The 13,558-nt window shown below is 41.3% G+C and overlaps 1 protein-coding gene across 1 annotated transcript in view; it reads right to left on the bottom strand.

The window, feature by feature from the left end:
- The window catches only part of LOC146866399 (afamin-like), a 221,006-nt gene that overhangs the window by 46,958 nt on the left and 160,490 nt on the right, over positions 1 to 13,558 (bottom strand). Inside the window, exon 4 of the mRNA XM_085640589.1 lies at positions 8,614 to 8,746. Coding sequence (XP_085496715.1) covers positions 8,614 to 8,746 — 133 coding nt within the window. The remainder of the gene's footprint in view (positions 1 to 8,613; positions 8,747 to 13,558) is intronic.

Raw genomic sequence — 13,558 nt, 5'->3', positions numbered from 1 at the left:
TTGCGCGGGCGGGGCCATGACGGAGCGGTTCCGTCATACGCACAGCGCAACCGATGCGCATGACGGAACCGCTCCGTCATGCGCATCGAAGGGGTTAAATAATGTTTTGGCTGGATTGATGGACATGCCTATTTGTAAAAAGTTTGCCTTGACCATTGAGACTGAGATATATTTTGTCAACAAAGGAGGGTTATTGTTCAAAGTGATGTGAGTCTGTCATGCTTCCTCTTCTGACAACAGTTGTATCAGGTTGGTGTTGTGCTCTCCCTTTTACTGTCTTCAAATAAAAATTTTGATGAAAGCCCAATTCAGCTGATTTTAAGGGCTGAGACACATTGACGCAGAGAGATGAGTTTGCCTTTTAATTTTCAAACTAATATTTGTCTTGTCATGCTTATCCTGCTCAATGTATCCTCCCCTTTCTTGGCTTTGTCCATGACGAATGAGTGTGTGATTCAATCTTACCTTTGAATGAGGTAATACAAATCAACAATTGCATTTTACATATTGTTTAATAAAACATTGTACTATTTATTGAATGTTCTTTTCAGTATATGGTTTGCACATATATTAAACAAATGTAATGTTGTTTTTTTCTTTTATTACTTAGGGGGATATTTACAAAAAAGTTGTGCAACGCAGCGCAGCCCCCCGTGAGGCTGCGCTGCTTTGCGCAACAGGGAGGGAGCGGGGGAACACCATATCTTCAAAGGTATGGTTCTCTCTTTCCCTTGCGCCGGCGCTGATTACAGCTGCTGTGCGCCATGCACACAGCTTAGCGGCGCAGCACTAGGGTGTGTGTATGAATCCAGCATAGGTTTTGTACAGGAAGGGTACACTTTGTGTACAAAATACAATGCTCGACACAAGGGAAAGCTTTTCCCACTTTGTATGCGTGCTGCAAAGTACAGCATGCATAAAAAGTTTGAAAAGGAAGGTGAAATGAAAGCATTTCTCCTTCCTTGCGCCTAGTTGAAAAGGGCGCAGTTTTCTCACGTTTTCTCAGTTTTTAGTAAATTGGGTTTTAGCGTGCGAGACCTTGGGTGGTTGCATGGGAACGCACATGCACCACCCTTGGTACGCCCCCATGGCGCAAAGTAACGAGAAGCAGCGCAATGCGCTGCATCACATTACTTTTACGTTATTTCCAGCGCTAAATAAGTTTAGCACTGGAAAGTAAATTACAAAAAAAAGATTTTGTGTTGTTTTGCGTCACTTTTGTGACGCAAACACGGCACAAAAGCTTAGTAAATCTGCCCCTCAGTGGTGTATTTTGGGATCAGGACCAGAGCAATCAAAAACACTCTTATGCATAGCAAATACAGCAAAAAAGTAAATTTTCTTCAGTACAAGGACACACAATAGGTACATAATTGTACTTCTGTGACGCATACTTAATAGTCACAGACCAAAAGTATGTAATTGTCATGATGCTAAGTCTGTATGTTGGAAACTCTTGATAGTCTTTCAATAACGTAAACATGGAATATGAGATTCAGAGTAAAATAAACTTTCCTGCACATGTGACTATCCGAACTGCTCTAAAACAGCATACGTAAAGTTTCTGAGAGTGGTCTTATTAAGATATTGTAGAAGAAAGCAGTCAGGTGGTGGAAGCGCCAACTGCATCAGAAGGCTTGGGAGGAGTTAACAGAGGCTTCTAAGTTAAAGGATTCCACTCGTTTCTGGGGTCATTAACAATCCATGTTTTAAAGATTCGAATAACCCATGGCTAAACCACAATATTTTACCAGAGTAATGGCAGGCTCACTTCGAAGGACTGTATAATCAGCCCCACAGAGAGGAGGATTCACAGGCACCAATGCCTGATCAGAGTATTGATCCTAGTGCCTTCAATTTGGATGAGGTGAGATTAGGCACAAGGCGCCGGGACCCGATGGGATCCCGCCAGACCTTTTTCGATTTAAGTATGGGCGCTCCTCCTAGTAATGGTTTTAAACACGGCAGTAGCAACAGTAATGCCATTATCATGGTCCTCTGCCACCATTGTCCCGATATTCAAGAAGGGGGATAGAGACAGCCCACATTGTTATCTCCCGATATCCCTTATTGATGCGACAGCGAAGGTTCTGGGGCAGGTGCGACTAAACAGGTCGGCGGATTGGGCAGAGGCCAATCAAATATTAATAGATGTACAATATGGGTTACGACCCAGTAAATCCACAGCAGATCAATGCCTCAATCTTTATCTTGTTACTGCCAACTACACAATAGCCAAATCAGGGACGTTGTATTTGGCTTTCATGGACCTCACTGCAGCTTTTGACCAAGTGAATCACTGCAAACTCTGGAATCTTATGGGAGAGCTTGGGGTGGACCCAGCAATAATTAACTCCCTAATGGCCCTACACTCGAACTCCACTGCCGTAGTTAGATACACACAGGAGGGGAAGACCACGGATCACTTTAACTGCTCTACTGGGGTAAGAAAGGGTTGTATTTTAGCGCCGTTCCTGTTCACATTATATATTAACAGTCTTGATTCTGCCCTGACTGCATTACATGCAGACACCCCGAGGATAGGTACAAGATCGGTCCATGTCCTGCTTTATGCGGACTACGCGGTACTCCTTGCACATATCCCAAAGGGCCAGCAGCTTTTATTAGATGGGTTTGTGAGATTCACGAAGAAGATGGACTTTTTCTCCTAACTTAACAAAATCCTATATAATGGAAATTGTCAAGAAGTGCAGGAAGCCTAAAGCCTACACAGTAGGCACACATATTTTAGGGAAAGTACCAGCCTTCTCTTACTTAGGTATTTTATTTGACGAAAAACTGAGTTTTAAGCATCCACTAGAGAAGTGCTTTGGTCTGACAAGGTCCACCGGAGCAATTACAAACTTTGTGCATTGACTAGGTAACTGGTCACCGGGGACGATTTTAAAGTTATATAACTCCTTCTGCAGTTCCAAAGTTTTATATGATAGTGAGTTGTGTGGATTTAAGGTGGTTAATAAATTACAAATTGAAGAAAACAGATATTTTAGGCGTTTGCTGAAAGTCCCCCATAGCACCCCTTCGTACATCGTTCATGAGGTACTAGGGGCCAAGTACATCTCTTATATGGTGGCTGTAAAACCCCTACTGTGCTGGGTGAGGATCTGGTCCAACGACGAGGCAGGCTTTAATAGGCTGGTAATCCAGGACTGTCTCTCTCTGGATCACGCTTTAAAAATTCCATGGCTGAAATCTTTAAAGGACACCCTCACCACATTCGGACTAACAGATCTGTTCACTAATCCCGATTAGGTGCGATCACAGGAAAAAGCTCTTATCAAAGACCTGTTTTTTAAATATGCCTCTGCACAATGTGAGGAAAGGGAGCTTAAAAAAACCCACTGTTAGACAACATATTTTGGTAAAGTCAACGCAGGGTATGGAACCTTATTTATCCCTCATTATCAGTGCACACAATAGATTTTTAATTACACGTTTTAGGTTGAACTTATTTCACCACCTACTTTCAGTACCCCCTGGCTTTACGGTACACATAGAACATAGAGGACCCTGTGGCTGCGACAATAGGTCTCCACAGGATACCTTACATTTTGTCCTCCTTTGCCCGCTCTACTCTCACCCGAGAAGAGTGTTCCTTAAGGGGCTTTTAAAGAAGCTGAAATTCAAGCAGGCACAAGTTGCATTAGCGTTTTTATAATTGTCATCGGATGTTTTTACACTTTTTTGTGTCTCTAAGTTTTTAAGGTCTGCTCTAAAGTTAAGAACCACTAGGGGTGCCTGAAGGCCACAAGAGTTAGTGCCAATTTTTGCACTGTGTGAGGGTTTTATAAAAGTTTGAACTGTGTTTTTTTTTTCTTCAGGGCCAGGCTCAGTTTCTAACTTAGCAACTGAGGATTTCATCGTTAATATTCCTTTTTAATTTGAAGCAAAGGTCGTTGGCTGTATTATGAATTTAAGAGACCAGGGGGGTTAACAACATTGTATGGATTTTGTGCGTTGTTTTAATGTTCACCTGGCTGTTCCCATGAATAATGTTTATATTTGATTTATATGCAGCTCAAGATATCTCTTTTATGGCCGAATAAAGATTATTATTATTATGAGATATTGACAAGAGTGACATGTGCTTGCTATTCATAAGACACTATTGGCAACTAGAATTGAGAGGAAAAGATGTAAAACCAAGTCTTACCACTGTCTCTTTTCACTCTTCATGAGAATATGTAAATGCTCCAACATGATTGCTGATCTGAAATATTGTGTGTGGGTGTGTGGGGGATCACAAATTCTGAGATGGGTTGCCTACTTTTCTTTCCATCTTCCCTTAACCAAAGCCTTTCCTTTTACCTCTTAATGTTAACCTTTCTTTACTATGTACTTGAACTATTATTAAACAAGGGTATCGTGAATCCAGGACCAGACAGGTACATGGGTGCTTCACAGTGATCCAGAAACTAACAAGAAGAAAGTGGATTACAATGAACAGGAGCAGAAAGTATTGGTAAAGCATTAAAGGTAAGTTCCTAATACATTTTGGCATCTGTTATTTAGCATCAGTTAACAATGAACTAGTCCATCAGATCATACATATAAAAGTGCGACTTTAGTTCAGGAAATTTTTAATAGTTTAGCTTTAATTTGTTTCTTGAAAGCCATAAATTGTGTTAATCTCCTCAAGTTTATTGCTAGCAAGTTCCTGTCTGAGGCAGCTGTCACAAGAAGATTGGTTACAAGCCAATGCATATTTTAATTTGGATACTTCCAGAAAAAGTGAGCATTTCCTTCTCAGGTATATAGATCCTCCTGCATTAGTCAGGATTTGAGGTGTAATATGAGGTAAGAGAGAGTTTTTATTTAGAGACGTCGGAATGAACCTTTGTAATTTGAACATGATCTTGGCTAAAATGGGAAGTCACTGATGGTCTCAGAGGATGCATTTGATGTGATTGATTTTTGTTCTAGGTGGACTAATTTGACAGCAAAGTGAACCATGCCTTTGTGGGGAAACAGATGAGATAGGGGATTCCTGCCACAATGGCATTTCCTTGATAAAGTCTTAAGATGGTTAGGACATGCTCTGTTGTTCTATAAAGAGTAGAGGATTGATTTTCTTTATTTAATGGAGACAAACATTTTGAGTACCTAATACTTTATTTATGTGTTGACTAAATGATAGATTTTTCTAATAATTTAAACAAAGTCATTTGGCTGAAGAGATAGGATAATGGGAGTAACCATTAAGGTTGAGCAAGTTTGATAGTGAGAAGTCCTACTTGTGTCTTGCTGATGGAAGTTATTGGAACTCAGCTTTCTCTTGATTAAGGGGAACATATCTGTTTAGCTAAGTTTGAGACTGGTAAAGAGTTGTAGCATTTTGCAAGTTGGCTAATTGTAAGTACAGCTGAGTGTCATCAGCGTACCGATGTATGCTCACATTATTATCTACCAGTAAAAATCCAAGCAGTTCCATGTATATGTTAAATAGATTTGGGGTGGCATCGATCTTTGAGGAACCTCCATGGTAAATCAATTAGTTCAGGTGTGTGGTCTCCAATTTTTAAAGGTAGGAGAACAACCAGTTTAGGACATTTCCTCTGAAGCCCATGCAGTGTTCAACAATTGTTTGTATTCTGCTGTGATATATTGTGTCAAAAGCCACAGTTAGGTCAATAACAACCAATTGACAGGTGTCACCCTTGTTGAGGATGTGGTGAACATCGTACAGTACCTTAAGGGTAACAGAGTCAATACTGTATCCTTTCCAGCTTGCCGAGTGTCTAGAATACCGTTCTTGCTCAAGAATTATTTGAAAAAGCATTTAGAATTAAAACAATTAATAAATACAAAACTCACTTACAACATTTTATAATTGAATAAACTGATCAACCAGTTACAAATTAATTAAAAAACATATAATTAAAATAAGGATTGATCAATTCACATAATCATCATAAACATCATTAACTGAATTAACATAAAAATAATTAAAAACAAGAATTTATATTTTAAATAACTTCCTTTCTATTCCCTACAAACCCACAAACCTGTTACTAACTTAAAAAATTGCTGATTACATTGGTAAAACATTATTTTGTACATTCACAATTACAAACAATCCTGCAAAAAATAAAACACAAACAATATAATAATATAAATAGCTTATAATAATACAATAAAAAAAAATTAAAAATTATATTGTATACAACTATTTCAAAGAAAAGCATATTATATACTAAAATATTGTAAAAACTAATATCATGTACCTAAAAACTATATTTATATTTATATTTATATTTTGTACATGATATTCTTGTATCATAAGATTGTTTCCACAGTATTTTGATGAATACTACTGTGGCTAACACTTCAAAGGGGATATAGGGAAGTAAGAATTATAGTACATAAACTTGAACTCTGCACATAAACATCTCAATAGTGCAATCATAATCAAATGAAGACGTAAATTTAAAGACACAAAAATAAAGAACTGCATCATTTAAGCATTTAAGCTCTTTGCAATGATGTTCATAACAACCAAAGGGGCATATTTACAACAGAATGGAGAAGCATAGCGTTAAGCAAACATTGCTAATGGCACGCTTCTCGATTCTGAAAACACAGAGATGCGCAGTATTCACAAGAATACGGTGAACCCCTGAGTTTCCCTTAGCGATGGCGCTGAGTTCAGCTGCCTAGCGCCAACACAGGCACCCTTGCACCATAGTGCAAGAGTGTCTGCATTGGGGGAAATTATTGTTTATGTGCAGGAAGGTCTCCTTTCCTGCACATAAACAATCATTCATGGTGTTTTGAAACTTCCATGTGTGCTGCTTAATGCAGCACAAATAGAAGTTGCAAAACATCATTTTTTGGGGGGATTGCTTATGTGCAGGAAGGGTCACCTTCCTGCACATACATAATCATTGGCAATTTGCTGTTTCTGGGTGCTGCACAAGACAGCACAAATGGAAACAGCAAAAACAAGGAGAGAAAAAAGCATTTATCCTCGTTGCGCCAATGTAAACCCAGGTTTTCCCTGGTCTCAATGTTGGTGCTGCCTCCTATTTACACCATTCTTGTAAATAGGGGGCAGTGTCAAAATCAATGGGTGCTACGGTGGAACGCCCACCGCAACATCCATTGCCCTCTCCTTTCATGCTAAGTACAGCGTGAAAGGGTGCCTTATTTACAAGGCAATGTTAAGCCACATTAAGAGGCTTAACGCTGCCTTGTAAATAAGGGGAAGCCCCTATCTCCATCACAACTTCACTAGTGGCTTGTAAATATGCCCCAAAGTGTGTAAACAAAATCTTCACAGTAGTAAAGAATGTTTGAAAATGATGTTATGGACAATGCAAAAATCAAATGGAAAATATGTCTTAAAAAATGACACCCCCAGCAACCATAGACCCCTTTGTTGAAAGCATTTAAACAAGAGCACTCAGAACATTGGGGGAAATTCTCAACTGTTGTTGAGTAAAAGGGAAAATAAAATGATAATAACATATCATTATTCTCATTTTATTTTCTCTCTTGCAGTCAGTGGTGGGGCGGGGTGGGGCGGGGCTGGTCAGTGCAGAGGAGGAGGAGTGTGCACTCCCAAAGTGCGCATGAACTGTTTTGCCTCTTGGGTGCTCCTACCAGGCTGCAATCTGATTGGCTCAGGGGAGCCTGTCTGCCCGGGGGCGGAACAGAAAGATTACGAGGACAGAGGACTGAGGAGAGGAGGCGGTCGGCTGTTCCTTTTTTTCGTGTTGTATTCCTCCTCCCTTACCCCCCACCCCACCACCCCTGTCCGGTAGGAAAAGCTACTGATTATAAAAATGTGAAAGATTAGCTTGTATGCAAGATCCAGACTGTCAGATGCTTCAAAATGCACATACCAATTCACGACATCACACCAGAAAACAGAGATAATGGGAACTTTTTCTGCAGGTCACTGGAGAGATCAGCACTCCTTCTATTAGAGGGGAAAATTGCCCGGAGAGAAACTTTGGAACAATTTAAAGTAGGAGTGTTCAATGTTGGTCCACAGGAGTGAGACCCATGTCTAATTTTCAGGACGTCCAAATGAGCAACATTTGAAAGCAATTAATCAAAATGGAATTCATTTTCAGAGTAAGTGGCTGTCCTCAAAATCTGGTATTGATCCAGGTATCAACTGAGGATGGACACCCCTGGTTTAATGAATTCAGCATTTAACTCCATATAAACCCCAGATACCCTGTTGATTTACCGTGTAGTTCAAAGACATCCACATCTTTCTTACATTAAATGTCTCCACTGGGTGATAAGTTGGTATAAAACTAGCTCTTGGAAAAACCAAAAGAACTACATGCAATGTCAATGGCATACTCTGTTATTTTACTCCTTTGTTTATTTTGCAGGTTTTTGAATATTTGATGCCTCATACAACTGTACATGCTGTTTGTCTTGATTTGTTTGCTGTCATTCATGTAACTTGAACCTATGAAAAGCTATCTGTTATCCATCAGGTATTATCTGCACTTTAGAAAAATGCAAAATAAATAAATGCACGTCAGTATGAAGTTTATAGAGACTGAAGATATCATGTTTTATATGCTTGTTTCACCAGTCATTGGGTGGTGCAATAATGTATTGTATACCTACCTCACTCAGAAAGCATTCAGGACTAGCCTTCTCAAAACAGCATCCTGACATAAAGACCAGAAGCCGATTCCGCAATCTAGTGATATCTTTAAGGCTGTTAAAGATCAATTTTTGACTATAATCCACAAGGGTTCTGCAAAAAAGACAGAAAAATTGAGCTAGCAACCTTGTTACAAAGAATGATACATTTAATAGTACCTTTTGAAGGAACATGCATATGCATAGAACTTGTTTCCGACCCCAATGTCCATGCACTTTATAAGCAATGAACAGAATAGAATAGAGCTTCTTCATTCACGCCCAAGACTAGAACCAGTAAAAGTATGCAACTTTGTATACTGTACAAGATGATGATAGCCCAAATGAGAAAGTGCATTTTTGAGTCATCCCCGTCTTTTCTTATTGATATTAGCTAGTATTTTCACTCTGTGAACTGTCACATTGCTATTTAGCCTAACAATTCATGCGCTCTGACCCTAAAACATGAGATAACATTAGTGACACTCAATGGTTATTTAACACTTAAGTAAGTCCACAGTAAGTTGCCAAATGAATGTGCACCAGTGGCATAAAACTTTAATGTCAAACATGTGCCATGGTGTAGACTACACTACCCATAAGTGTAACATTTCAATCTTGGCTTCAAGCCTTTCAATTTGACCTGACTGGCTGTAGTTTACAACCCAGCAGTACCACAAGTGAAAACGAAACAGTTTTTGGCATGTAGTAATACAATAAGTCTCACCTAAGTGTGCCTTGCTGACCATAAGGCTGAGTGCTTAATGTTTAAAAGGAGGACATGCTACATACTATGAATTGTATGCAGCTACAGGGAGTAGCCACAAAGTGTTATTTTCACAATCTAGATAAATATAGTTTTTCCTATGGAAAGTCCAATTAGTGATGAACATGTAATTCAAAGATTGTTATTAATATTTGTCAAAAATGAAATTTGATGGTTAAAGTAGATTCTTGATAAATATACCAGAAAGGTAAGTTTGTTACGCCATAATTGGTGCTGCCTGAAAGTTTTAACAGTAATTAATTTAGTTCTTCTGCATTTCCTTCCTGATAGTGATTAGGCATTGATGGGAAGTTGAAAGGTCTTCAGGCAAGAGTATAATATAATTGCGTCTATGAGCAGGTATGCTGGGAGGAGCTGGCCACTTATCCTCGAATGTGGCAGTAAGATGTGGACAGAAACAGGTGTCATCACAAAAGGCCATAGGTGAAGCCAGGCTGTGGACATGTTTATATAACAAGAGGGGTTATTGTGAAGGTAGTCTTTTAACAGGCGATCCCTCTCAGACTTCTGTCTCTGATCCTGTAGTGCTAGAGGCACTCTTGTGGTCTGACACCTTGTGATGACCTTAGACTACCATTATTTTAATTGACTTTGGTGTGTTATTTTACCCTAGCCTGAATGTACAACGTCCTGCATATGCCTTGCTACTCTTAAACGTTTCTTTCTTGTAATCTTGCAGTCTTTCAGTGGGAGCTGTCATGGAGTAGAACAACCTTGCCATGAACAGAATGTGTGGGATGTGCATTTGAAAGCATGAGAGAGAGAGAGGTGTGGAATTTACTTTTTGGTCTCAAAGTGCAGTGTTGTGAGCAGTGGTGCACAAATATGCACTGTGTTGTACATTGAGAGATGAAGAATGTGATGCTATAAGCAGTGGTGCACAAATGTGCACTCTGTTGTACATTGAGAGATGAAGTATGTGATGCTATAAGCAGGGGTGCATAAATGTGCATTGTGTTGTACATTGATAAGTATTATGAAGTTCTTACTATTGGCTTTGACATGGCCTCATGTCATCCTGAATTCTGACTCTGCCTGGCTTGAGCTTTATCTGAGTGCACAGCCATGCTTGCAAGTTGTTTGGGTTGATCACGTTCAAGGATTGTTTTTGTGAGAGATTATTTAATGTACCCTGGAAGGCTTTTGTGAGCTTGGACAAGATAAAGGCTGGAACATGCGAGACTGTAGAGGGAACGTGGGAACTCCTTCCTGCCATGGAATGCTTGCTTGGAAGCTGGCCAGTCCTAGTCAGATTCCTTTGGTGCGGGGGAAGGTTTCTTGAACCTTCTAGTGCGAGTTTTAAGACTATAAAGCTAGGGTTTGTTGACAGTTGGGTTTGGATGCTCACTTACAGAGTAGACGTACTGCTGTAAGACAAACGGAACTTGAGTCCCGGTTGAGAGTCCAAGCCAGCCGTGAACGGGCCACCCAGCGAGAATCGGCAAGGATGTCGAGTAAACGATCGGGTGAGGTGATTTGTTTCTGACTAGTGCCATTGTGATGCGTGGTTCCAGTGGCTGTGGTCATTTGAGGTGTTTGAACTTTGATTATTTCCATTGTGATGTGCAGCCAGTGGTTTTGATCATTTGAGGTGTTTTCTTTGTGATGTGTGAATGAGTGAGGTGCACATCCAAAGTAATCATTTGATGTATTCAGTGTATATATCTTTCTGATCTCTTGCAGGACACCCTATATTATATTTGCTTGAGTCTTATCTCATATTATTTGCTGCTTGTTTATTCATGGTATTATTCATGCATTTAACTGTTGCATTTACCAAACATGTTATTATTGCTTGCATATAAACATATATATATTTTTATGTAAAATAAAACCCCAAGCCTTATTCTAAAAAGAGAGTCTTTGCATTGTGTAAAATAAACCCCTTTTCTAGGTGTTGTTTTTGTGTTATGTCTCCTGCTTTGCCGTGGGTTAAGCTACTGTGTGGGAGATTCTGTATTATCTGAATCCAGTGGTGGAAATCCTGACTCCACAACAGTAGGAAGGAATTGACTTGGATAGATGTTAATTTCTATAGGGGGGATCCTGGTGGAGTTTGAGAGCTCTGGGCAGTAGAGCAAGGGCCCTGCCATCTTGACTTAAAGCTTCTGGTATAGTTTGCAGGCAGACAAACAGGAACTGTTGCAACAGTGTGATGGCTGGACTGTGGATATTCTTTGGTGACTGGAGCAGGCATTGTCACTAATCCCTGGATAGTATAGAGAGTAAAACTGTTACCTCACCAGCAGCTCATCAGAACACAATTCGACTTTGGAAGAGATTTCAAGGACAAAGAGATGACGTCTGCATGCTGCCTGCTGTCTGCATGGAAGAGGACTAGACCTGCTGTTCACCTGTACTCAATCCTCTAAGAGTGCTCACAATGGTTTGTAAAGCTTGTCTCCTCTTAGGGGCCTATTATGACGTCAGTCAGAGTTTCCTCCAACCGACACAGTAGCGGAAACGGGACCGACTGACCTCCGGTTGGTGGTCCCGACCGCCTAATTGTGATGCAACAGCACATGGTACAGTCGCATTCTCCCATTTGTCTATGGGAGCTTGTGTTACGGCCATAAACTGTCCATAACACAAGCTCCCATAGAGAAATGGGAGATTGTGTTAATCCCTGCACCCTGCGGCAGGCACCTCAAGGTGCCTGCCTCAAGGTGCAGGGATTAACAGGGGGCACCAAAGGAGCCCCCTCGGCCCCTAACTTGGGGCTGCAAGGGAAAGCGGGCCCTTCTAGGGGCCCCCAAACACACTTGCTGTCAGAGTTTCCATGTCGGAAAGGCCGGCATGCAAACCATGCCAGAAAACATGCATCGTAATCCGGACGGTGTAAAGCACTGTACATATGGATTACAGGCTGGTTCTGACTGGCCAACGGGCTCCTTAAGCCCGACGGAAGCCAGACGGAATGACTGGCCAGTTTCAATCCTGACCGGCTGTATCGTAATCAGCCGGTAGGAAGTGAAATCGAAGATGTCGGTCGTGATGCCTCCGAACTAAGGCCCTTATGTCTCAGTTACACAAATTACTGAAAAAGGACTGTAGTGAAGAAGAACATACTGAGCAATTGGAATGGACTGCTCTAGACCTTGTTTGGAACTCTGCCTGTAGAAAGTAGTTGAGACAGGCACCCATTGTTGAAGTTTGCCAATAACCACAGTCCTTGAAAGGGTGAACCACAAAAGTCACAAAATTAACCTAGGCTTAACTCTCTGGTAGCTTGTCACAAAGCAGTCACGCTTAACATAGAGAAAAAGTGCAAAGTATTTATGCAGCACACAAAAACATAAGACAAGAAAAATCCCAATTCAATTTAGAAACACAGAATACATTTTAATAAACACAATTATGGGGGCGTGGCTTGGAGCATTAAGATGGCGGTTGCACTTTAAGAGTGCTCCGAACCCCTCCGTCATCTGCTTTGAATCCCGCAATAATCGGCTGCCCATTGATTGCATCCTGGGGCTAATCTCACTCCCCTGATATAGAAACCTCGAATCAGAGTGAGAGCTGCACTGGTGGAGTCTGCCTGCTGCGAAACGCCACCATCCCAGCTTGCGGCCTACAACGGGGTTAAACAAAATGGTGGACCCAGTCCCGCTCCCGTGAGGATCCGGGCGCCCGAGGGCAACTCATGCTGGGAGTTCAGGGCCGAACCACAGCACTGACCGAGCCACCCTACCTGTGAGACTCGGGCATCCTCTGGGGACAAGAAGATCTGTCCTGAACTCGGTTGAGTCCTGAGGTCACCATTGCTCCCCTGAGCCCGCGCAGCAGCAAAATCCATCCGGTGGCTAGCGGCACAGGCCAGGAGACCTGGAACGAGTCTGTCCCCAGGAGATCTGTCTGTCACGGCCGAGAGACGCCCTGAAGTGCCGCCACTCCAACTTGCGGCCTGATCAGAGACCGCACGGCTTCGCGAACCTGGTCACACACCCTGTGGAAGCCCTCTTTGTAAAGTGACTAATAGTAAGTCTAAACTACACCCGTGTGGAATATGGCATTGAACTTCAACTGGTCGCATGGTCTAAAGAGATTTCATTCATTGTTTCAGGATTGCATAAACGCTACGGCAGAATTACATACATTGTTGCACCGGCTGCATCCTGTTTCCACGTGCCTTAAAACAAC

This window comes from Triturus cristatus, chromosome 2_1, assembly GCF_964204655.1.
Source record: "Triturus cristatus chromosome 2_1, aTriCri1.1, whole genome shotgun sequence".
Lineage (NCBI taxonomy): Eukaryota > Metazoa > Chordata > Amphibia > Caudata > Salamandridae > Triturus > Triturus cristatus.
The sequence above is the reverse complement of the archived record's forward strand: the minus strand, read 5'-3'. Positions and strand labels throughout refer to the sequence as shown.